General features: G+C 53.8%; 1 protein-coding gene across 3 annotated transcripts in view; it reads left to right on the plus strand.

Moving 5' to 3' along the window:
- The window catches only part of SGSM1 (small G protein signaling modulator 1), a 42,352-nt gene extending 18,768 nt beyond the window's left edge, over positions 1–23,584 (plus strand). Inside the window, exons 4-26 of one of the 3 annotated variants that reach the window (XM_074606125.1) lie at positions 2,752–2,914; positions 3,723–3,875; positions 4,440–4,507; positions 5,064–5,209; positions 5,697–5,828; positions 6,401–6,525; positions 8,513–8,580; positions 9,039–9,202; positions 9,711–9,840; positions 10,957–11,136; positions 12,172–12,310; positions 12,602–12,666; positions 13,055–13,200; positions 13,844–13,972; positions 14,447–14,629; positions 17,012–17,083; positions 17,886–18,473; positions 18,665–18,789; positions 20,110–20,192; positions 20,543–20,652; positions 20,944–21,040; positions 21,468–21,635; positions 22,121–23,584. In XM_074606125.1, the coding sequence (XP_074462226.1) occupies positions 2,752–2,914; positions 3,723–3,875; positions 4,440–4,507; positions 5,064–5,209; positions 5,697–5,828; positions 6,401–6,525; positions 8,513–8,580; positions 9,039–9,202; positions 9,711–9,840; positions 10,957–11,136; positions 12,172–12,310; positions 12,602–12,666; positions 13,055–13,200; positions 13,844–13,972; positions 14,447–14,629; positions 17,012–17,083; positions 17,886–18,473; positions 18,665–18,789; positions 20,110–20,192; positions 20,543–20,652; positions 20,944–21,040; positions 21,468–21,635; positions 22,121–22,209 (3,323 nt within the window). In that variant the 3' untranslated portion in view covers positions 22,210–23,584. The remainder of the gene's footprint in view (positions 1–2,751; positions 2,915–3,722; positions 3,876–4,439; positions 4,508–5,063; positions 5,210–5,696; positions 5,829–6,400; positions 6,526–8,512; positions 8,581–9,038; positions 9,203–9,710; positions 9,841–10,956; positions 11,137–12,171; positions 12,311–12,601; positions 12,667–13,054; positions 13,201–13,843; positions 13,973–14,446; positions 14,630–17,011; positions 17,084–17,885; positions 18,474–18,664; positions 18,790–20,109; positions 20,193–20,542; positions 20,653–20,943; positions 21,041–21,467; positions 21,636–22,120) is intronic. The other 2 variants (XM_074606123.1, XM_074606124.1) reach the window with 2 other exon arrangements.
- Positions 23,585–23,938: the final 354 nt, after the last annotated feature.

The raw sequence follows: 23,938 nt of genomic DNA on the forward strand, positions 1-23,938 counted from the left end.
TCTTCTTGCATTTGGTCCCAAAGCCACGAAGCAGTCTGGTCTTACTTTGCAGCTGCAAATTGTCCGCAGGGACAGGTAGGAAGACTGATTCATGCATGGGCCATGCTATTTGTAGCATGTCTGGGCTTCAGGAGGGTTTGTGCAGGGCTTTAGTTAAAAACTAGGTATCCATCCAGTGGCTCTGAATGGCTGGTTTTGGGTGAGCAGGACTTGGCTGGCCCAAATGTGTTGCTTTTCTGCTGGTAGCAGAGGCTGCGTCTCGCAGCACGTGGGATGCCGCACGCCTGCCCTGCCTGCTCGGCGGTGAACTCGGGCATGGCACGAAGCAGGGCAGAGATAATGAGAGCATCTCTCAGCCCTAGGAGCTGCTGTTGATGGGTCTGCATGAAATGTCTTTTTAAATGTCTCCACAGAGTTGTTCAGCTGTAGGAAAAAATGCCTTTCCAAGCGAGAGGCGAATCAGCATCTGCTGGGCGGCTGCAGGGAAGGCTCAGCGTGGCTGGCTCTGCAGCGTCGGGTTCCTGGGGAAGGAGGGGTGCCGGGGTGCCAGAAACCTTGTTGTCAGACCCGGATCGATAGCCTGCAGAACTGTGGGTCTGTGTAATTTTCCAGCGCTTTGATCAGCCTGTTTAATAAGTCTGTGTTTGACACTAGACATCCATCCTGAGCCCTCCCAGGGGATTCTGACGAACAGATTGCCGGTGGAGCCTGTACGTGTGCGTGTCTTTCTGTGGAGTCATCGCCGGCTCCCATCGCCGGCAGAGCTGGCTCCCCGGGCTCCCCGCTCGCTGCAGGACCGGGCAGGGAGCCTGGCAGGAGAGGGCAAGCGGCCGGCGCTTTCTGGGCACTCGCTGTGGTCTGGTGAGTGCCTGAGGCTGCCTTTCGGCAGAGCCCAGTGCAGGGAGTTAGGCAAAGCCTTGCATGAGGACTTCACTGCTGAGTACCAGCTGTGAGGAGCCGCCACCGAGCTGGGAGGATCTCCCAAGCCAGACGGAGCTGCTGGCGTTGACTGTGGTTTATCCCCAGGTTCTCTATTGCCTTTAGGGGTTTTTTTGGAAAATGTTTCGTGTGATCACTGAGATTTTTTTTGTGGGGAAAAAAAAAAAAATCGCCCCATTTCCTCTGCTGCTTTAGAAATCCTCAGTGTGCCCATCTCTTGCTCACAAGCTTTCTCCTTCTCACTTGGATCATCCCAGCACAGGGGGCCAGGGGGTGAAATCTCCTGTTCCAGCCTTACTCATCCCTCAGCCTGGGCCGGAGGGAAAACTTCAGCGAGTTGTTTGGTTTCCCTACAGTCTTCAAGAAACCTGGGAGGAGAATGTTAGCCTGTTTGTCTGCATTGCAAAGCAATTATCCTACCTGGAGAAGATGCCGTGCGCTTGCTTGTTAGTTATCTCATGTCTGATGAGGACATTTTCCTGAAGGCCAGGTGGGGGTGTTCTCTGCCTTAAAATATATCGTCTGAGGAGTTTTACATCCTATCCTTCCATCTAGCCCATTGATTAAAGGTGGTGGCGGGACTGATGAGCACACTGGAGAGAAAGGAGAGGGACTCGTGCGCTGAGCTTGCAGGGGGACCCCAAGTCTGGTGCGCTGTTGGCAGTGCCCTCCCCAACAACATTGCAAAAACCTGCCCTCTGTCCCAGGCTTGGCTGGGGCTGCTGGCCCCATAGGCAAAACTGGTCCCCTGAAATGGTTTCTGACCCCTTCAGCCAGGGGAGCAGAGGCAGATGCGTCGCTGTGCGGTGCACAGCCACACTTAGCTTCAAGCTGTTAAACCACAGATAAACCGTTTACTCCCACAGGCTTAACCTGAGTGACAACGTGTGCGCGGGCTCTTGGCACCTCCTGATCCATGCAATTACTGCCACACCATGAGCTGGTGGCTCCTCTGCTGGGAAAATCACTGCTCTGGTAACAGCGATCCTGCCAGTGCGGACCTGGAATCAGGGTGCAACCTCTGTGCATGCTGAGATTTCCCAGCGTTAGCATAGATTTGTTTGCATTCAGCGTATTGTGGAGCGGAGTCGGATCCTGGTGTTTTCAGAACACAGGGCTGCGAGGCACAGTGGTCCAAGTCCTTTCTCCCTCTCTGCTTTATGAATGAACAAAGCACTCTGAGAAATCCTAATCCAGACTGCTAGCTTGGCACGTCAGCGCAGACTGCTCGCTGTTGGTGGCACAGGGATACCACCTCTGTGGTCCGAAAGCTGCACGTTCCCATTTCATCACCAGTCTAGTAAGGTCTCTGTAGGCTGTTGGTTTGTCAGAGAAGTGAGTCCAAGACAAGTTAGGCTGCCTGACTATCTCAGGTGATTTCAGGAAGACGCTGGATCTACTTTAACAGGCACAAGTTAACTCTCCGTTGAAGTACGTACATCTTTGCGCAACCCTGGTTCATGTTTACTTCCATCAAGCTAGCCCTTTTGTCCAGATTAGCCAAACTTCTAATAGACATCACCAACCTCAATTTTTCTGTTTTGCAAAACTGAAATTGTGCCTCTGTATAGTCAGCAGAACTGATGACTCTGCGGGCAGAAAAGCTGTACCACTGTCTGCTGCTTTGGGTCAGAAGACATCTGGGTTCCCTAATCTCCTGTCTGCTCAGGCAGGAATAGAGCATGGCACTGGTTTCCTCTTGGGAGACGTTTCTGCTGTGGAGCAAGGTCATGGACACGGCAGGAGACTGGCTGTTGTGACGTGGGCTCCGAGTTCTCCTGTGGCTTCACTAACGACTGTGCTCTGTTGCAGCTGCTGTGGAAGCCTGTGTCTTGTACGGCTTGAAGCGGAGGGCGGCAGGATTCCTACGCAGCAACAAGATAGCAGCTCTGTTTATGAAGGTGGGCAAGAGCTTTCCTCTGGCAGAAGAGCTTTGCAAGAAGGTGCAAGACCTGGAGCAGCTCATTGAGAATGCGTAAGGCACCAGCGTTGCTGTTATCCCACAGGTCGCTTGCGTTTCGCTGTGGTTGTGTAGTTTGGGTATGGCTGTGGACCTCAATGTCCCACTTGAGCCTCTGCAGGTGGAATTGCTCTTTCAGTGGAGCAGAGTCCTGTCTTGGGCTTTTGATATCTTTGAACTGGTTGGTTTTTTTAGGAGGCTGTGAGTTACAGTTGTGGTTTAAGCTAGGATGAGCAAGGTCTTACTTCCTTTGCTCCTTGTCTCATGCTTAGGAACAGCTAAGCATGTTTGCTCCTGAGCTGTCACAGTTTACGGACCAGTGCACTAAGCCAACTGGAACCAAATTTGGTCTGCCTCAACGTGCAGGGCTTGAACCTGCAGTAATTCAGCTTCTGCTTGAGCGTGGCTTACTCATCCTTGGACAGGAACCAGGGAGATGGATGGTGCAGCCACCTGGGGGCAGGAATCTTTATGTTGCGCCTTGCCTGTGAACTGCTGTCCTCAGGCACCGCTGGAAAAGGTGTGTGGGTTGGAGGACTCTGCTGAGACACAGGCTTGTTGCAGGGTGCGTTTACAGTGGGAGACCTATTTACTGAAGCCAGTTTTCAAATACAGATGTGGGCCTTCTGGCCTAGGGGTGGAATAGATGAAGGGAGCAGTCTCCAGAGCCCTGTCCCCGCACGGTTCCCTGGGCATGCCCCAGCCACCGCAGTCAGCACCGCTGAAACCCCGGCCTCGTGCCCCACAAGGTGCTGTGAGTGCCCTGCGCTCCCGCAGCGCTCACTGATGAGATGTTGTTGTCTTTTGCCTTCTACGTCTAAAGGCGAAATCAAGTCCAGGGCATCCCGGAGAACGTGCGCAAGATGCCGAAGCTGCCCAACCTGTCTCCTCAAGCCATCAAGCACCTCTGGATCCGCACAGCCCTCTTTGAGAAGGTCTTGGATAAAATCGTGCATTACTTGGTAGAAAACAGCAGGTGAGTGCTGGCACAGGCCAACCATTTGCGCCTCCAAACTCAATACCAGCATCTGCCCCTTCTGATGGTCCTGGAGGCTTTGCTGGCTGAGCTGTGTCCAGGTGGGCCAGAGAAGTCCCTGGGTGGGACAGGCTGGTTGTGTTGCTCCGTGTCCAGCATGGGGACTCTGAGCGATTCCCTGCTGCTGGTGGCCACTGTACACTCCCTAAAATAAAGACAGGCCATCCTTGCTCTGCTGACAGCTGGGTGTTGGGGACCGCGTTGTCCTTGTCTTCTGAAAACTGTGTGCTGTGGTGTCCTGTCCTGGGGACGCATCACCTCCAGTCTTCGGGATGTTTTGCTAGGAGATGGTGATGCTTGCCGTGTGCTGCAGGAGGGCATCTGTTCCCCAGGAATTTCACAGCTAGCAGAAACAGTCTGTTAAGGGCTCCTTGCCCTCTCACCATCAAGGAGTGATACAGAAAGAGAAGGGCGTTACAGTGATTTAAAACTACTGTCTCTGTCATTTTGCAGTCCCGGGGGGCTGAAACGCTACAGCATTCTGCTCTCTTTTGTTTCTTCTAGTAAGTACTATGAGAAAGAAGCTCTCCTGATGGATCCCGTGGATGGGCCAATTCTTGCATCTTTATTGGGTAACGCTTTCCTCTTGCCTTACTTCGATCGCTTGCTTTCCAGACCTCTGCTCCCAGTTCTGTGATCTGGGATGTGAAATGCAAAGGTTTTCTAGTAAGAGCTTCAGAAAACTTAATAGCCCCGGACAGGTAGCCCTGAGGAGTGCTTATAAAGACCCCACGATGCCCAGCTGCTGAGCAGTGAATAGAGGAGGAGGGTGTCAAGGCTGAGCTTGGGGTTTCCTTTTCTTGCACAGGCTTCAGTGGTATCGATGGGCATGAACCAGGGCTGAGGCCGGGCTCTGGGAAGCAGCGTGGTGCTGCAGCGCAGGGCTCGGCACGCACACCGCCAGGCAGGCAGGGGCTTACTGCTCAGTGCCAGGGCTGGCTGACCCCTCCGAATTCTTCCCCGCTGTTACACAGTGCAGCAGCAATGTGCGCTAAGCCTGCTGCTTGTTGCCTGCTGTCCCACCAGCCCTGCTCTGAGACGCTGGGCTCCGGGGATCTGAGCAGAGACCACAGTCTTCGGAACAACACCGGTGACTTCCTCGTGTTTGCGATTTTCATCTCTGTGCAGTGGGGCCCTGTGCGCTGGAGTACACGAAGATGAAGACGGCTGACCACTTCTGGACAGACCCCTCGGCTGACGAGCTGGTTCAGAGGCACCGGATCCACAGCTCCCACTGTCGCCAGGACTCGCCCACCAAGCGCCCGGCGCTCTGTGTGAGTCGGGGGTGGCCAGGCTGGGAGGGACAGCCCTTGGCAGTGCTTCTCCTGGGGTGCACAGGCAGCACTTGCTTCAAAAGGGCTGTGAAACCCTCTGATGAGAGAGTGTAGAAAAGTGCAGTTACTTGAAGTCTTCAAGCCAGAAGTGCCGGGAACGTGGGCCGTGGAGACTGCAGGCGTGCTGGACCAAGGCAGCGCTGCATCGTGGGGTTTCCCCCCTTGGGGAACAGCATGTGTGATCGAAAAGCAAAGGCAGCTGAAGTCTGCTCTGTTTATTGCAAACAAAGCGCACTCCTGGGGCTTCTCTAAGTACAGAATCAAGCTTGGCCAGAGCCAGGAATCCTCTTAGAGGACACAAAGGGAGGATTTCTAGTAAGGTCTTTCTTAAGTGTATAAGCGAGGAGGGAATGAGGTTTCAGGAGAAGCTTTTTGAAAGCAAGAGGCGTCTGTGCTGACCTCACGTTTGTAGGTGGATCTCTTCCAGATTCAGAAAAGGCATTCGAGTGGCAGTATGGATGACCGGCCGTCGCTGTCTGCCAGGGACTACGTGGAGTCGCTGCACCAGAATTCCCGAGCCACGCTCCTCTACGGCAAGAACAACGTCCTGGTGCAGCCAGTAAGTACCTGCTGGGACATCTGGGTTTTGCAGTACTGCTCTGCTCCCCGCCAGGTAATTCGATCCCAAGTTGCTCTTTGGTGGAGAAAAGCACAGGCTCATTTCGACTCTGGGAAGGCAGTGACTGGGCTGTTTGCTGAGGTCCTGATGATGGATCCTCCCAACTGAATGGAAGACTTCTCTGTCCGAGTAGAAATAGGCTCCTTTCCTGACCAGAGGCCACAAAATGCTTCCTCCTGTCCCTTCATGCTTATTGTAGTCAATTAAATGAAGTGCAAACTGCTTAAGTGGAGTTCTTAAGTTTGCCTCAGCTGGGCAGCTGCTCTCGGCCCTTTTCCAAGCTGGTGAGGTGTCCTGTTGTCTCTGCTGGCAGGTTTTGCAGGGCCACTGGGGGTTTCTCACTGTTGGTGAGTGGATGGGCTCGGGGGCAGCAGGTAGGGCTGTGCTACGGTCCAGGACCGTGCTCCAGGGCATGGCTCAGCCTCAGGTAGCCTGAGGTGGTGCTTCATGCTTCTGGCGTCTTCCAGCCTGCTCTCACCGGCTCACGCTCTCCCTGTGTTTCTCTTCTCAAGCGAGACGACATGGAGGCAATCCCGGGATATCTGTCCCTTCACCAGACTGCCGACATCATGGCGCTGAAGTGGACTCCCAACCAGCTGATGAATGGCTCCGTGGGGGATCTGGACTATGAGAAGAGGTGACTGTCTCCGAGTGCACCCTGACGTGGGGCAGAGGGGAGGCAAATGTTCCCCGGGTTCGGAGTTTGGATCTGGTGTCCAAGGCCATCAGTGAGTTTTCCCACTGACTGCAGAGCAAAGCAGTCATCCTTGAGTCTGTAAGAGCAGAGGGGAGAGGGAAGAGGCCTGAGGCGGGCTGCAGGAGGTGGGGGCAGGTGCTGTAGTGTTGCTGGGAAGTGTTCAGCCAGGGGACTGGAGGGTGCTTGTTCTGAAAGACGCAACGTGGTTTCATTTGTTGCCCTCGGGGATTTCCTCAGGAGAATGCCCTCTCTACACACGAGGCAGTGCTTTCAGGTTTATTGTGGTTATTTTAATCCGGGGAACTGCGGAGCTCATCAACAGGCGAAGAGTATCTGCAGAGAGGGGGGACGTGAGCAGTTCCCACGTAATCACACCTTGGTAAAAGAGCGTGTGTCGTTTTGTAGTGCTGTTCCAGTGCAGTCTGCTGCTGATCCTCTGTGTGGGTATTCAAAGTCCCTTGGATTTGACGGAATCCCTGGAGCTTATTTCTCCAGGGGGCCTGGAGTCTGCTTAGTTTGCTGGGGTGTATTGCTGTGCCCTTTTGCCTGGGATTGCCTTTCGGGCTGCTGGCATTTCTCTTGAGAGCTGCCGTCATTTTAACGAACTACAGAATCATGCCAGGTCCCAATTTGCCTGAAAAATGAAACAAAGAAAAAAAATAAATCCCTTTCCACCAGCAAACACTTCAGGAAAGCTGGAATGTTTAGGACACCGATTCTTTGACGTGGGGTAAAGGTCGTCTTCAGCAAAACTTGTTCTCAGTTTTGTTTCTTATCAATTGTAGTTTTTTGGGTTTTGTTTATCTGTGTTCTTTTCATCTCCCCTTTGTTCTTGGCCCCTGGGCCGTTCCATTATGCCTGGTACCCTCCCCCTAAAATGCTATTTTCATCTCTACACTACTGTTCTGAGTTCTTGACTTGGGCATCAGCCTAAGCTCTAAAACTTCCCAGTGTCAAGACGTGACCAAGGAAGAGAGGAGTCAGATGACAAAGTAAGTATGAATCTACAAGGAATGACTCTTACACACCCCTTCCCATCCTTAACTGTCTTTATGAGCCTTTATTTTAAGCACTATTTTTGTAAAGTGACAGATAATGCTGCTCAGAATCTGGAAATTGCTTTGTTGCAAAGCAGTAGGATGTTACTAAACGCTGACACCCTCACAGAGCTCTTGCTAGGCTCTCCACAGAAATGAAACCTTGCGTGACGCCACGTGTCTCCTGGCGAGATCCCCATCCCCAGCGTCCTCCTGGCGTCTCTGCCCCTCTGCCCTGCCTGATGACCAGCAGCTCCCCAGCATTTTCTCCGTTTGCTCAGTCACCTTGAGGTGCCTGTGCTCAGCGAACGCAGCTCTCCAGCAGAAGCAGCTGGGACCAAATCTATTTTCAGCTTTGAAAAAAATCCATAAATTGCAAGGGTTTATTTTCCCCTCCCTTGACAGGAGCTCAGCAAAGCAGCAGTCCAGGCTCGGACTGCACTGCGCGTTCCCTTGGGGCTCCGGGGCTGCTCCTACCAGCTTCCTGGGGTTCTCCCAGCACTGCAGCAGGGCGAGGAGTCCTTTCCAGGGTGCCCGGAGGAGAGAGCTCAGCTCTGCAGGGCTCCACATCCCTCCCTGCAATTTCTAGGATCTGTGGGCACGTTGTCCATGTCTGGGAATGACGTGAGGGTGGAGAAACAGCCCAGGGCAGGTGGGACTGGACTTGCCCCGATGGAGCTGTAGTAGCAGGGACAGTAACTGGTTTGAGAGGGATGTTGTCACTTACTCGGGCTGGCTTCGTGGCAGTTGCACTGCTGCTGGGACCTCATCCTTTTTGTAGCTTCCTCTGGCACCAGGATAGCTGGAGGCAGGATCTGGAGCTGATGTGAACAGAAGCAGAGTCTCTTGCGTCCCTGAAGCTCATGGCTTTCTCTCTTTCTCTGTTCCAGCGTGTACTGGGACTATGCCATGACTATTCGCCTGGAGGAGATAGTCTATTTGCACTGTCACCAGCAAGGTAAGACCAGGGTGGGGGGCTGCTGGAGGGTGTTATCACCCTGGCGTTTGCTGCATTAGATCTTTGTGGAGTCCCTGTGTGGGGATGTTTTGATTCAGCCCCAGGGCAGATGTCCAGAGCTCTGCGTGGTCACTACTATGTAAATGCTTCTAGGAAAACCTTTAAACCAGCTCCTGGCTGTGGTGCCTGGCTGGGCAGTGCTCCCTATGGAGCAATGCTCTGTGGTTTTCCAGGGTGCTATCTCCCAGACAGGCCTTCTCCAGGGCCCCAGACTTGTAATGGACTTAGGGAAGAATCCAAACAACTTCTTCCCTAAGTAATGGACTTAGGGAAGAATCCAATCTGCACACCAGAAAGACAATTCCCTGAACTTTCTTGCCTGCCCTCCACATTTTTGACTGGTAATGTTTCCCTCATTCATGTGTCTGTCTTCTCTCTGCTGTCACTGTTGCTAATAGTAGACAGCGGTGGAACGGTTGTCTTGGTGAGCCAGGATGGGATTCAGAGGCCCCCGCTGCGCTTCCCCAGAGGAGGGCACTTACTGCAGTTCCTGTCCTGCCTGGAGAACGGCCTCCTGCCCCACGGGCAGCTGGATCCACCCCTCTGGTCGCAGCGGGGAAAGGTAGGTGCCCTGAAACTGGGCTTGTTCCTGAGCCCACGGCACTGCAGGTTCTTGCTGGAGTGTCTCAGAGCAGCGGTGATGGGGAGGACGCTCTGCTCGGTGTCAGTGGCTGCTGCATTTTAAACTATCCACCTCCCGAAACCATGAAGGAAGGTGGGCTTGAAATACAGCAATTTGATTTAGTTCATGTCCTTCACCAGCTAAACAGACCCTTCTGGGCAAGTCAGAAGGGATGTGGTATGGGGGTGCTGGCCATGAGGCATGGTAGGTTTGGTTCTCACGGACCTGGCCATGCTGCATTGATAGTACATACCCTGCGCACAAACAGGGTTATATATTCACTGCGTAACTGAAAGATTAATCCAAAGGCTTCCACAGGGAAGCTGCAAATGTCGCCCGGGCTGACAAAGCCCGTGCTCTTGTTGGGCAGGAGTTTGGCAAGCAGGGCAGCCACCACGCTGGCCAGTGTGGTGGGGTGGCTTGTGAAGAGCAGGTTTTGTTCACCTAGGGGAAGGTGTTTCCCAAGCTGAGGAAGCGAAGTCCCCAGGGCTCCTCCGAGTCTGCGTCCGACAAGGAAGATGACGAAGCCACAGATTACGTTTTCAGAATAATCTACCCAGGGACGCAGTCTGAATTCGGTGAGTGCGTTGGCAGAGAGTGTTTGGGGTGGGTTGTATCGGGGTGTATGAGCAGGCAGAGACGCAGCAGTGACAGGCACATTGCAATCTGCGCCAGCGAATGGTTCCAGAGAAATGAGCTTTCCTTGTACTACCTTTTATTCAACTTCATGTATGGGTTGGGGTTTTATTTTTTTCATTTTAACCTTTCACTTGCTACTGAATCCTTCATTTCTGCAGTTACGCAACAGACCATGACTGCCTTAATAGCTGAAAAAAAAATTCTTGCACACAAGGTTCACTTTGGTCACTTGGGCGTCACTTTTCACTACCACAAGCCTGGGGATTCTTCTCTTGCTATGACCAGGCCAACTCAGCAAGTGCTGCATTAAATCCAGCCGTGTTCCTCAGCGTTGCCTCTGCAGCGCAAGGGAGAGGTTGCAGCACCCTTCCCCATGTGCTGCCAGGCTTGACCCGTGTGTCTTCGCTCCATAGCTCACAGGGCGAGGGAGAGGATGCTGCTGGATTCACCAAACCAGAAATCTCTCTTCATGTCTGGTTGTGAATTATCTGAACAACGTGGTTGGCTGAAGTGACCCTACATTTGTCCTCACTCTTCTGTGGGATACTAAGAACAAATTTTTGCGCTCTGGGAGCATCGTAGATGACGTTATAAGGGGGAAAACCGAGAGTGCAGTAGAAGACTTGTGGAGTGCTTTTAAAAAGCTGTGAAATTTGATCAAAAACTTGTTCCTGTATTTTTGAGGCTGGAAGGGGGCAATCACAGAATCTCCTGTGATTCCTCTGTAACATCAGTGAAGATTATACGTAGTTCTCCCTGCCTTTAGCTGACTAACACAATTCGGTGAGTCAGATAAAAATCTGATTGAGGCTAAAATAGCAGATAGAGATGCTCTTTTCTGTAGCTTGCTTTTGATCTACCCCTTAAAATTCCATGCTGGGGGCCCTATTTTCTGTGAAATGAATTGCTGCAATCTCCTTAGCTGGCATCATTAAAGTCTGTGCTGTTCCTGTGGACCTTCCCAGAGGGGAGGAACTGCATCAGTTCTTTCTTCTCTACAGATTCTTCCTTTCTCCCCTTTCATTTGTGCCCTTGTCCTCTCTCTGTGTCCCTAGTTACCATTAATGGTAATTTTCATCCATTCCTTCCGTCTGTGATCTCCATCACTGCTGTGAGAGGGAAGATCGCGAGGACTCCAGCTGCAAGCAAGATAGTGGTGATCCCTAAATGGTTTATGAGCCTCCCCATCACGTCCCGACCTCCCCTTGCTGCTCTGGGGGCCACTCGGCATCAGTGTAATGCGGCTGTCGTTTGTGTCTGGTACTGCTGCTTGCCTGTGTTGTCACTTGACAATTCCTGGAGAGGTGTCCCCTGTCACTGCTGACCGTCACTGATCCATCAGCACCTGCTCAATGTGAAGGAAATAGGAATATTTCAACATTATTTTTTTTTCTGCTAGTTATTCATTATCACAAGCAAGAAGAGTCCAAGGGTGAGTGAGGAAGCCCTGTCCCAGCTGGAAGCTGGAATTTCTACCATGATTTAATTTCCAAGGAGGAGTGAATAGGATTATTCTTCATTAATCTTTGTCCACATCCTTCACCTTCATCACGACGGCCTGTTCCAGGCCAGGACATCGGCCGAGCTGCTTAGGGTGGGGGCGTCTCGGCTCTCGGGGCTGCGCGCTCCCCTCGCGCTGCTCTGTGCCCGGCCGGTTTGCAGGGCGATGCCTGAGCAGGATCCAAGGCCCCTGCAATAGCACTGCTGAGTTTAAGCAGGGATTTAGCAAGTGACAACATGAAGAGCTACATGCTCCTGCTGTCCTTCTCAACGTCTTCGTCAAAGCCTTTATCTCCTGTCTTTCCCTGAATCTTGGGTGGGATCCTAATGTTTGAGGGTTGGGGGCTTTTCCCTTTCAGTGATCCACTCTTCCTTAGACAGCGGTCGATTGCAATCGTGTTTTTTCTCGTCTGTGTGACAGTCTGTTGCAGCCCCTTCTCTCGAGTCTCTCTGGGTTGGGTGTTTGTTTTCCGCCTTGGTGGGCGCTCAGCAGTTTAAGATTACCTTGCTGAAGGCGCTGTAGTTAATTAGCAGATGGTTCTCGCTCTCTCTCATCAATCCTCTTTGTTTCCTTTCCTTTCTCCTGAGCTCACCAGTGCTGGTGCCGTGATTACCTGGTGTGGGTCCTACCTGGTTGCTGGAGTCTCCTTGGGATGTGTGGGATGCCGCATTTGTTAATCAAAACTTACCTCTCTGTTGACCTCCCGTGGCACACCCGATGCTGGGCAGTGCCAGCCTGAGCTGATGCTCCCCTCTCTGTCCTCTTACAGTGCCCCAGGACCTGATGGACACGTCAGGTGCTGGCCTGCCTCCCATGTGGCAGCCCAGCACCCGCAAGTCCTCCTGCTCCTCCTGCTCTCAGAGTGGCTCCTCCGACGGTGGGCCATCCAACGGCTGCAGCCATGAAAGGTACGACGGCTCTGCTGCTGCTGCTTTGAGAAATGCAGGTGAAATAAGGGTTACAGGTGGATGGCTGAACTAGAACTTAGGTTGTCCAGGGACCATTTGCAGGTGCCATGGGCTGAAGTGAGGCTTGTCCCCCTCATCTGGGACATCTCGGCTGCTCTGTGTCCATGTCCTGACCAGAGGTCCTGCGGTGCACCTCTGAAGGCAAAGCTGGAATGGTCAAATCAAAGCAGGGGCTGAGGGCACGCATGGGAACATTTCCCCTCCTCACATCCAGTATGTTTTTATTTGCAGAGCTCCGCTGAAGCTCCTGTGTGACAATATGAAGTACCAGATCCTCTCCCGGGCCTTCTATGGCTGTGAGTACTTGTCACATCCACGATGCCTCGATACGTGTGATGGGCAAGGGATAAGGTGCTGGGCTCCGGGCTAGCAGTGGTTTCAGAGACAGCAGGGCAGTGGCCAAGGGTGCCGGGACCAGTTTGTTGGATGCAAGGCCCTATGTACACATGCTCAGGATTGGGAGCAAATGTTTGAACTCTGACCCTTGGACTTCAGCAGCAGTGCTGGTGGTACAAGACGATGAGATACTGACCTGTCCCAATGGACACCCTGCTTTGCTGCTTAGGCTGAGTGTGGCGTCAGAGGATCTTCTTCAGGGACCAGAGTCATGAGAGCTTTCTCCTGCACTTCATCCTCGTGGCTCCCTGAGTTCCCCAGCTGAATGTTTGCTTCTGCCTGATGCAGGGCTGGCCTATTGCAGACACCTCTCCACGGTGCGAACCCACCTATCTGCGCTGGTTAACCACAACATTGTGTCTCCTGATGTGCCCTGCAACGCCAGCTCGGGACTGACCGTGGACATATGGCAGAGATACCTGCAGGACAGCACGGTAGGGCTCGTACTCTTGGGATGTGCTTGTTGTGGTGGGCTTATGATGTCCAGGGCAGTGTCACTTAAGTGGTTGTAGCACGATAAGGTAAAGCATGTTGAGAAGTTCCCTGAGAAGAGAAGTCAGAGAGCCTGCTCCAGGCTGCACAGAGCCCAGGGCTCCTAATCTTCAACATATGGAAGCCAGGAAACGAAGGCTGCTCTCCTTAACGTGCTTCTGTTCAGAGCCTGTCTGCAGCAGCGTCTGTCACCATCAGTACTGGGGTCTTGAGGGGGGTCCCACCACACTGTTACGGCAGGATAGCTGTAGAGCTGTGACCAGTGCCACAATCCTGACATGCTGCTGGTGCTCAGAGGTGCAGCAGTGACCTTGAGTGACTTTGGTGGGCCACTTTCTGGATGTGATGAGCCAGTGTTTCCTAAAACGTTCACCTGCAGGGGTCTCTGGCCCTACTTAAGCCCAAGCAGAGACCCGAGAGATCATCTGCAACGGGTGGGCAGCGAGTTTGCAGGTGATCAGTGTCTGGGCAGCACTCTGAGTGCTAAAAGGCGGCATGGCCAGGCTGGGCTTGCCCTTGTATCTGCCAGCTGATGGGCTCTGGCCCTGGCTGCGTCTCTGCACTGACTCGGAGCTCTTCCCACAGACTTACGAGGACCGGGAGCTGCTGCGGCTGATCTACTATGGCGGGATCCAGCACGAGATCAGGAAGGCGGTCTGGCCCTTCCTTTTGGGCCATTATCAGTTTGGGATGACGGAGGCAGAAAGGAAAGAGGTTGGTGTGGGTGTGCTGCCAGCTCAGCAGCCCGGTGTATTCCATCGGTGTGCCCTGGGTATTCCACACCTTGAAGTGTCTATGCCAGAGTCCACCCTGTGAACCCACTGGGCGTTGTGTCCCCTTTGTATTGTGGCTGTAGATAGGAGGTGGGAGAAAGACTCACATAAGCAGGAATTGATAGGACCAAGCTGTTGGTTGCTCACGTTCGGTGCCCTGTGCACCTCTGGAAGGCAGGAAGGAGATGGATGGTCATTTTTCTGTCCCAGTTTTTGCGAGGTTTTGTGGGCCGCACTCTGGCTGTCACTGTGCCGGAGATGGGTGACTTTATGTCCCATCTAGCCATAGTTAACGCAAGCATGCACTCAACTTGTCTGTGCAGGGTTGTTTGTGGGATGGAGGAGGCACCGGTTTCTGGGCTGTTCCACGGGCATCTGTTCAAAGACCCTCTCTCTGTCCCTCCAAACGCTGCAGGCTGATGACCAGATCCGTACCTGCTACGAGCACACCATGGCCGAGTGGCTGGGCTGCGAGGCCATTGTCCGGCAGCGGGAGAAGGAGTCGCACGCGGCAGCTCTGGCCAAATGCTCCTCCGGGGCCAGTCTGGATTCCCACATTCAGAGGATGATGCACAGGGACTCGACGATCAGCAATGAGGTGAGGGCGCGGGGGCTCGGGAAGGGCTGTGCCCACCCAGGCTCCGTGTTGGCTTGTGCTCCAGGGAGAGATGGAGGTACAGTTCTTGTTCACCCTCCTCCTCTTGCCTCTGCCTGCCTCTGCGCTTCATTACTCACTGTAATCAGTGCAAATTAGGATTGGAGCTTTCTTACCTGCTTTCTTTTGCCTGCTTTTCCGGAGTGTTTAGCAGCAGGAGCGGGTGTCTCCTGCAGTACAACCCCAGTTTCCATACTGTGTGGTACTGCACTGACCGAGAGGTTTTGCTCTGCGGCCTGAGTGGTGTATTGAACGTCTAACAAATTTGCTTTCGTTCTTGCAGCCGCAGTATCCGCAGCGGCACCGTACAGCTCTGCATCTGTGACCCTGGGTGAGGGCGCTGGGTACAGAGAGCCTGAATGGCAGGGACAGCAGGGAGAGGGCAGGGGGTCTTGGCAGAGGGAGATGGGTCAACCTGGACCTTAGAGCTCGTTTGTGGAACTGTGTGTCCAAATCCAGATGCTCTCACCAGTCCTGTGAAACGTTCCTTGTGGGTACTTCTAGAGAACAAGAGATATTCATTTTCATAACCCAGTTTGCACTCCTGGTGCACATCGGGATTAGCTCCCTGGAAGTCAGTGTTGGAGTAGGGGGAGAGAGGAAGACCATGTTTTTGGTACTGAGGGGCTGTGAAACATGTCAGTAGGCTTCTTGGCTCCCTCTTCCATCACTGGCTCAGCACAGGAGCAGCCTGGGCCGCTGCCTGTGGGCAGGAGGAGTGGGGTGGCTCTAGGACAGGCTGCGAAGGAGCCTGTGGGGCTCGGGGCAGCCTCGGTACACTGTGTCCCAGCACCCAGCTCCATGGGACTGGCTTTTAGCAGTGCAGTCAGGAGTTAGATCCAAAGGGTGTGGAGGGAAAAGCCTGTTAAAGGAAAGGCAGTCCTGGGAACAGAGTCTGGGGAATGTTTCTCTGTGGGTTTTGGAGGAGAACAGCCTGGCACAGCAGAGCGAGCAGTGCTGGATTATCTACCTCACGCTGCCGTACCGGAGGAGAACGGAGGCCAAGCCGAAAAGGGTCCAGTAGGTGCAGCACTAGAGACGTCGCCTGGTTTCCTCTGGGGAAACCGCGTGGATGCTTTTGGAAGGAGATGAGCTCAGCCCCAACCACGTGGGCTACGTGTGTGTACAGGGAGAGATGCAGGGAAGGCGAGTGCGAAGTGGGGTCTGTGTGTGGGGGCTGGGTGACACCGCTCTCGCAGGGGAGCAGAGGGTGGCTGCGCCGTCGGTGCTGCTGAAGCCCCATGAATCGTTCCCATCCCCACAGCTTCTGCGCTGTGGTGGTTCTTTTGCGTCCACGTCTGGCTGTTGTGGGAACACGGGCTGGGAGGGGAGCTGGCAGAGCTAATACATGCAAAGGTTCACCCTTTTCCCATCTCAACCTGAGATTTCCTGTTGTAAAATGCTCCCATGGTAATGGAGGAAAACTGTCGCCCTTCCTCTCTCCATCAGAGCCCTGCCCAGCAAAGCCCCACAATACTAGGGTGGGGACGACAACTGCTGCCGTTCTGAAAGTGCCGTGTTTTCTTAAAACCCTATTGTTTGTGTGTGCCGTCGTTGCAATGCTCTCTGCATCCCGGCTCCCGTGCAGCGCGAGCAGCCGCGGGCTCCTGCCCTACGCTAAGCCTGGCGCAGGGACGGCTCAGATAACGGGGAGGGCTCGCTCTTAAGTAAAGGCTCGTTGCTGGGAGGGAACCCACCAGGCAGAGCACTGAACTGGTTGATGCGAAGCCCGACGCTTCCTTCTGTGCTTCAGCTGGAAGCCAGAAAAGGGTGCTGTTGACTTTTAGAGGGGCTGCCTTGACGGAGTCTGGCTTAAAACATCAATATTTGTCCTGTAAGAAAAGGAAAAAGCATTAATATGCTTGGAGGGATTGTTTTATAGCCTGTGACTTCATCGTTTATGTAAACTAAGATGGAGTGAGCCACATTGCTGCCAAATTAGGACAGAGATTTGTAGAAATTTGCACTCCAGGGAGACAGTGTGACCTCTCTGAAGGCCAGAAAAAAGCAATTCCTTTCAGACCCAAACATACAGTGTTTGAACAACTGGGTTGGCTCGGGACCTTGGTTTTTTGTCATCTTCTCCAGCAGTAAATGTCAGTGGCGGGCTGAGGCAGGGTGCTGCGCTGTGTGACAAATCCGCACGGCAGAGTTGGTGTGATGTGAAGGTCTTTCATGGGTAAAATATGAGAATTTATTGGATGCTTTTTCTGCTTGTTCTTTACATGTAGATGTGCCCACCTCTGATAGCGTGGCTTGAGTCTCCCCCCACTCCAGACACCACGCTTTTTGCCTTTTCACTGACCTTTTCCCTTTCTCTTGCAGTCTTCTCAGAGCTGCAGCTCTGGCCGACAGAATCACGCCCGGCTGCAGAGCGACTCCAGCTCCAGCACGCAGGTGAGCGGCAGCGCCTTGTCCCCTCTTGCTCATTCAGAGACCGGCCACCCGACAGCATACGGCTGTCTGTCCCAGCTTGGGCTGATCGCTCGTCGATAACCATCATGATTTCTGGCAAACGGTAGTTGGAGGAGGTAAATGACTCGCAAACCTGCCTCTGGAGCCACTAAGGTCAGAACTGCGCTCTGCTTGGCCGTGTTTTATTACCAGCCTGCTCTGCCCGGGCTCGAAGGACCAACCCCCGTGTGGCCTTCACACTTGAGGGCTCTTGGCTGCTCCGTATGTTAGTAACCATGTGTTTAACCAACCTGGTTAAATGACGTTCTGCCCAATATATTAGCGGAGTCCTTTGGAGCAGGGACTGTGGGCACCGAGTTGTGCAAATGCCCAAAGGCTGACCTGCCAAATCCAGGCAGGGGAACCTAAAGGCTGAAGGCTGTGCCCCAGAAATTCTTCCGAGAGTCTGGTTAAAACGGGACAGAGAGCTAGATGCTCAGGCTGAGGTTGTCTCTTGTTAGAGCGAAGATGTGGAGCCACAGCCAGGCACAGCACTAGTAAGTTAAAACGCCCTCAAGTCCTCTGAGCTTTCTTCCACTGGTTGCTTGTAGGAACCCTGCACGTATAAAGCAGATCATCTTCTCTCCCCACCGTTGGGAACGTGGGCATTACGTCCCCAAGAGCTGCATTCAGCAGTTTCACTGCTGAATGCAGCTCTTGGGGACGTAATGCCCACGTTCCCAACGGTTTGCTGAACACAAGGGGTTTGCTCGCTCTCACGTGGTTCTCCCCTCGTGCTGTGCAGGTGTTTGAATCTGTTGATGAAGTGGAACAGACCGAAGCAGATGCTCAGCTGGAAGACGGCAAACCCAGCAAGATGCCTAACGGGACGGTTCCCAACGGCACGTGTTCCCCTGATTCCGGCCACCCCTCTTCCCAGAACTTCTCCATCGCATCGGGATTTTCAGAGCGCAGCTTTAGCAATGAAGACAGCGCCCTGGAAACCAACAAATCCTCGGCCAGCTCTCAGGGAAAGGCCGGTGGGTCCGACATGCCGGCCCCACAGGACCCGGATGGTGCCCAGCGAGAGGAGAAGCTGCAGGGCCAGGACACCCTGGAAGGCGAATTTCCCACCGGTGGAAGCGTGGACTTTGTGGCCCCCGTGGGTGAGAGGTCGGCAGAGGTCCTGCGTGATCATGACACAGTGGCCCTGACTGTGGTAGAGAGCTGGGCAGACAGCGAAGCTGAAAAGCAAAGCTTGGTGGAGAGCGAAGGTAACCTCTCTGAGGAGCCGGAGATGGAGAGTTTGTACCCGCAGCTGGATTCTCTGGCTGTAGCTGATCTGGCCAACAGCGAAGCATCTGCCATCTCCTCCACGGGTGTCACCTACTCTGTAAGTATGTCCTTGTTTGCTGAGTGGGTTCTTCCTGGGTGCCTCACTATTTACCTGCATTTGTCCTGTGCTAATCCTGCAGGGGCTCTCCACCTTCCACCTAAATTCTGCCCTGTCGCTCCATTGCCCTTGCAGCTTTCTTTTTGGGTTTTTTTTTGGAAACAAGTCAACTTTGCTTTTGTTCTGGGCAGCCAGAGCTACTGGACATGTACACGGTGAACCTGCACCGCATTGAGAAGGACGTGCAGCGATGTGACCGCAACTACTGGTACTTCACCCCTGCCAACCTGGAGAAACTCCGCAACATCATGTGCAGGTGGGAGCCGCGGGGGTCAGGGTGGGAGCAGGCTCCTGACACTGGTGGCTGGTTTCCCCGAATTCGCCTTGAGGCTGGAGCCTCAAACTTTGTTCTGGTTGCTGAGTTTCGCCTCCTCGACTTCCTCCCCCAAATCCTGTCATCATCCCAGAACTGGAGCCAAAGCTCCAAGGACCTCGTGGTTACCAGAGCGAGGAGTCCGGCTGTCCTGCCTTGTGCTGCTCTGCCCCGTGACTGCCGTGTGTCTGGGTTGTTGGCCAAAGCAGAGGGTTCCCTGGGGCGGCTCAGGCATGCTGCCTCGTGGTCTGAACCCGGCGCAGCCCACCTGCTCTCTGGAATATGTCTGGAAAATGTTTTAATGAGGATCAGCCCGCAGAGCTGTAGTGCTAATGAGGAAGCGCCTGAAGCAACCTAGTGGTTAGTGCCTACCCAGGAGACAGCGATACCTGGGTGTGTTTCTCATTCTCTTTGCTTAGTCCCTGTGACTAAGAGGTCGTTGTGTGACATTCACCGACTCAAATCGGCTCCAGCCCAGCAGCTGTGGCTGCTTCAGGGGTGGCGAAGGCTAAAATATTATTACTCATCTTGCAAATATGAGGAGAAGCTGCTGTTTCATTAGAGCTGTCGCTTTATCTGTCAGCCGGAGTTGGAGATCTCTGTGTAGATGAGACCTACAATACAGCAGATTATGGAAAACTAGTGGGCAGGGTGGAAAAGATTGTTCCCTTGTGCCAGCAGCGGATCCGTGTCCTTTCTGAACGCATTTTGACTTGCTACCAAATATGGGAAGATATCTCTGCCGGGCTGGGTGCTTCCTGGGACACTGGGTCCAAGGAGGCGAAGCAGGCGGTGTCGGGCAGAGAGAGCCAAGAGGATGAATCGAGGGGGAAGGGTGAGAAGGAGAGATAAATTAATAAACTCTTATCAATCTCTGCCGCCCTTTGACCCACCACCCTGCCTTGTTGCGCTTTTTGATTTCGCTTTTCCCTGCAATAGCCATGGCACGGCCCTGGATCAACACCCCGCAATGGCCATGGCTATGGCCATTGCGGGGTGTTGATCCAGGGCCGTGCCATGCATGGTTTACCAGCAACTTAATGATTTACAGGCCATCCGTAGAGGAATGGAGCGCAGGCGTAACAGAATAAAACAGGTCTGATTTACCCTGCCTGCCACCGTGCGTTGGTGGCAGCAGGTAGGAAACGTCAGCGTCCCAGGAATGGAGGGCACGGGCAAGCAAGCGAGGTGGCAAGCTGTGACACTCACGTGTGACACGGGAAGGGCTCACCGGGCCACCTTTTGGTGTTCTCTCTCGCACAGCTACATCTGGCAGCACATTGAGATCGGCTATGTGCAGGGGATGTGTGATCTGCTAGCCCCTCTCCTGGTCATCTTGGATGATGGTGAGTAGGTGGCTCTGCTCCGCTTTCCCCATCTCCTTGTGGTGGCATCTGCTGGGCTGGTGGTGGCCCTTGGCAGCAGGAGAGTCCCATGCTCAGAGGTGTGGAGCAGCTGGTGGCAGGATCCCATTTATCCTTGATGCTGTCTGACTCCCAGGAACCCAACCTGGGGACAGCGTGTACTTTTTGGAGTATGAGCTGTCTTTCCGAGGCTGGTCCTGCTGCGTGCCCCAGACCGTGTGTGTGGAGCCGGGGGGGGGATATTCCTGCTGCGGGTGGATGGCGGGATGTGGTGATGCGGGTGCAGCAGTGTCCGTGCAGCCGAGCAGTGACTGTCTCTCTTCACTGCGCAGAGGCTCTGGCTTTCAGCTGTTTCACCGAGCTTATGAAGAGGATGAATCAGAACTTCCCCCACGGAGGAGCCATGGACACCCACTTTGCCAACATGAGATCTCTGATCCAGGTAGGGAGGCCCTGGTACAGCAGCCTCTCGAACCAGAGAGGGAAAGCTGGTTTTGGGACGGGGGTCTCGGTGGGGCTGAGAGGAGCTTTCAGTGGTGAGGTGCCGGAGGGAGAGCAGGGGGCTGTAAAGACAGCCTGGGAGTAACACGTGCCAGGATTGCAAAGGAGGGAGGAGCTGGGTGGAAGATGTTGTGGTGCAGTAGGAGAGCGGTGGGGATGGAGAAGGGCGGGCAGAGGAATGGCTGGTGCCTCTCGTGTGCACCGATGAGTTTCCTTTTGCTTTTCTTGGCAGATCCTGGACTCTGAGCTCTTTGAGCTGATGCACCAGAATGGTGATTACACTCATTTCTACTTCTGCTACCGATGGTTTCTCCTGGACTTCAAGAGAGGTGTGTGCTGGGAGGGAGGCAGCGGAGACCAGCAAATGGGGAGGAATGGCAAGGTCTGCCATGCTTCCACGCTTCTCAGTACACTCTGCAACTTCAGTTGTTTGAACCTAACTTTTTACCATGTGTTCCTGTTTTGCTGTTCCCTGGTGGATCTGTGGCTGACTTTTCTGTCTAGCTACAGAACCTGTTGTTCCAGAGCTGCTGGTGAGCCTCCACCGCGTGTGCGTCCTGAAGCCTGTGCCACCTGCTGCAGGCCAGAATATTTTTCTCCACAGATGACTGACTTATTGCTTCCAACTGGAACAGGTTCTTGTGGGAAGAAACCACCCAGCATGTCTTCCCAGTGCTGCTGTGAAGTCTGTGAGTCAGGATGATTGTAAACCCGTGGCTACTGTAGTAACTGCTGGGCTTCTTCCTCTGTTAACAGAGCTGGTGTATGATGACGTCTTCGCGGTCTGGGAGACCATCTGGGCAGCTGCACACGTTTCCTCTGCACACTATGTCCTCTTCATTGCTCTGGCTTTGGTGGAAATGTACCGGGACATAATCTTGGAGAACAACATGGATTTTACAGACATCATCAAGTTTTTCAACGGTACAGTTTTTGTGTTCTGTTGGGCTGAATTTGTGGCAGCGGCTCAGATGTAGACAGCACGCGTCTGTCTGACTATAGACTGGTAAATGTTTAGAACAAGCAGAGCCGTGACAGTTGGAACATGATGGTAAAGGGACCTTGCCCCTGAACCATCAGGCTCTGAGGAGGTCAGATGGTGCCTGGGGGAAGCCACCCTGCTATCCTTGGCAACAGCCCACCTTGCCGTGCTCGAAGGGAGCTGTGAGCGTAGGTCGGGCATCCTGCTGCCTGCAATCATCCCGAGATGAGTTGGTTAATGATGGCTCGTCAGAGTCAGGTGTCTCTGCAAGGGATGGTGCTTGGGAACTTGGGCAGGGATTCACAGCTTCAGCTCCCGCCTGGAGCTCGGCGGAGAAGGGGGAGAGCTGTGAGGCTGGGGGCGCTCCTCGGGATGCCGGGCTCCTCGGGTCTGACCACTTTGTGGGTTCCTTCTGTCTGTGTTCCAGAAATGGCTGAGCGGCACAACACCAAGCAGATCCTGAAGCTGGCTCGGGACCTTGTCTATAAAGTCCAGACTCTGATCGAGAACAAATGAAGGACACGGGGAAGACGAGGCATCCAGACAAAGAGCCGGGACTCCCCTTCAATGCTTCCTCCCCTTCTCCTTCTTCTCGAAGTGCCACACCTGTGGAAATAAGGTAGTTGGACGCATGCCGCTGTCTAAACTGGAAGTACCCTTAGCTCTCCAAGTGCTGTGTTCAGTGTTAGGTCCGGGGGCCCCGGCTCAGATCTTCGCGGCCTTCTTCAGTGACTTAACCAAAGATCCGTACAGCTGCGTTTTATCACTAAGGACTTGCTTTGGAAGCAGGACCCGGGCGGTCGCTTCCCCGCCTTGCTGCAGCAGAAGGGCAGCAAGTGTGGTTACCACCACAACTGCCGAGGCCGTTGCCAGCATCCCAGGTCAGAGCTCGGGGTCTGGGAGAGCAAGAGCTGCCAGTCCTCCCCGGGGCCGACTCGGGCTGCGCAGCCTTTGTTGCGAGGAAATAAAGCTCCTTCCTTGGCCAGCCATTCCCCTGTGGCCCGGGGAAACCAGCCAGCCCCGCAAGCCTGGACAAGACGGATGCTGCCAGCACTCAGTTTCTTACTGACATGAGGTTCTGCCAGTAAGAGAGGGACTTTGATCACAGAAATTCCTCTTCTTTTGATCTTGTCCCTTGATGCATAGCATCCCCCTCTAGTATTTTTTTGTAGGGCTCTGTCCTCTCCCTGGGATTTTTATGTTGTTTGTCACTATGATAGCTGAGCACACGAAGAGTTTCATCTCTGGCTGGATTTTCAGAAGAGCTCTGAATTCAGCAGTGGGTTTTTCTTTCAAAATCCAGCCTCCGTAATGCTCTCTGAACACTGGAAAATCTGGTCTGAACCTCCTCTGGGAACTCTAGACTTGAGGTTTTCTTACCTGCCTTACTCTAGCTGCTTGTGGTAGGAGTCTGGTCTCCCTGTTGTTCCCCTGTTGGGGGAGAGCTCCTCAGAAGGCAAGTCAGAGCTCCTGACTTCGGTGGCTGTCCTGACTTTCCCTCTGAAGGTGCCTGTCTCTTCCTCGGTTAATTAAAAGACCAGCTGCTCAAAGCCAGCCAGTGCAAACAATCCCCTTGGTGCCTGCAGATTTTCTGTGTGCTTCTGGGGCTGGCTGCAAAAGCCCCCGAAGTCCACTGAAAGTCTCCAGCTAGGTCTTGGTGGGCTTCTTTCGCATGCCTGTGAAGAGGAAAAGCGCCCAAGGTCCCCGAGTGGTCTTTGCTTTTGGAAGATGCACTTCTGTGGCCGCTGTTTCCTGCGGTGGCTCTCCAGCCTGGCAGCCCCTGGAGCGCGCTGCATGAAGTGCCTCTCCAGCGCCGCTGGCCTGAGCGCTGAGCTGCTGCGTCACGCTAAGGCTGCGCTACGGAGGGTTTGGATTCATTTTTCAACTCAGGTAAAAACAATAAAGGAAAAGGAGAGGCGTAGGTTGTCGGTAGTCTAGTTCAGACGGGGAGGGCTTTGTCGTGGCCACAGAAGGCTGCTGTGAATGTGTGCTTTCAGCAGCAGGGAAGATGCTGGGTTGTAGCTCTCTGTGAGGGTATTTTCTCTAAAGTTTTGCTGCAAAAATTCGTGTTCCCCCTCCACGTGATGTGTGTGCGCTCTCCTCCTCCCCTCTGCAAGATAAGGCCCTGCTCTGCTCTTGCTGCTGGCGTGCTGCTCGCCAGAAGGGAAAAGGGGCCCTTCCCGTCTCCTGTGGAACATGTGTCTGTGCTGACTGTGTTTCGTATTTACTTGTGGCACATGTCAGA

The sequence above is a fragment of the Larus michahellis genome, chromosome 13 (genome assembly GCF_964199755.1).
Source record: "Larus michahellis chromosome 13, bLarMic1.1, whole genome shotgun sequence".
Lineage (NCBI taxonomy): Eukaryota > Metazoa > Chordata > Aves > Charadriiformes > Laridae > Larus > Larus michahellis.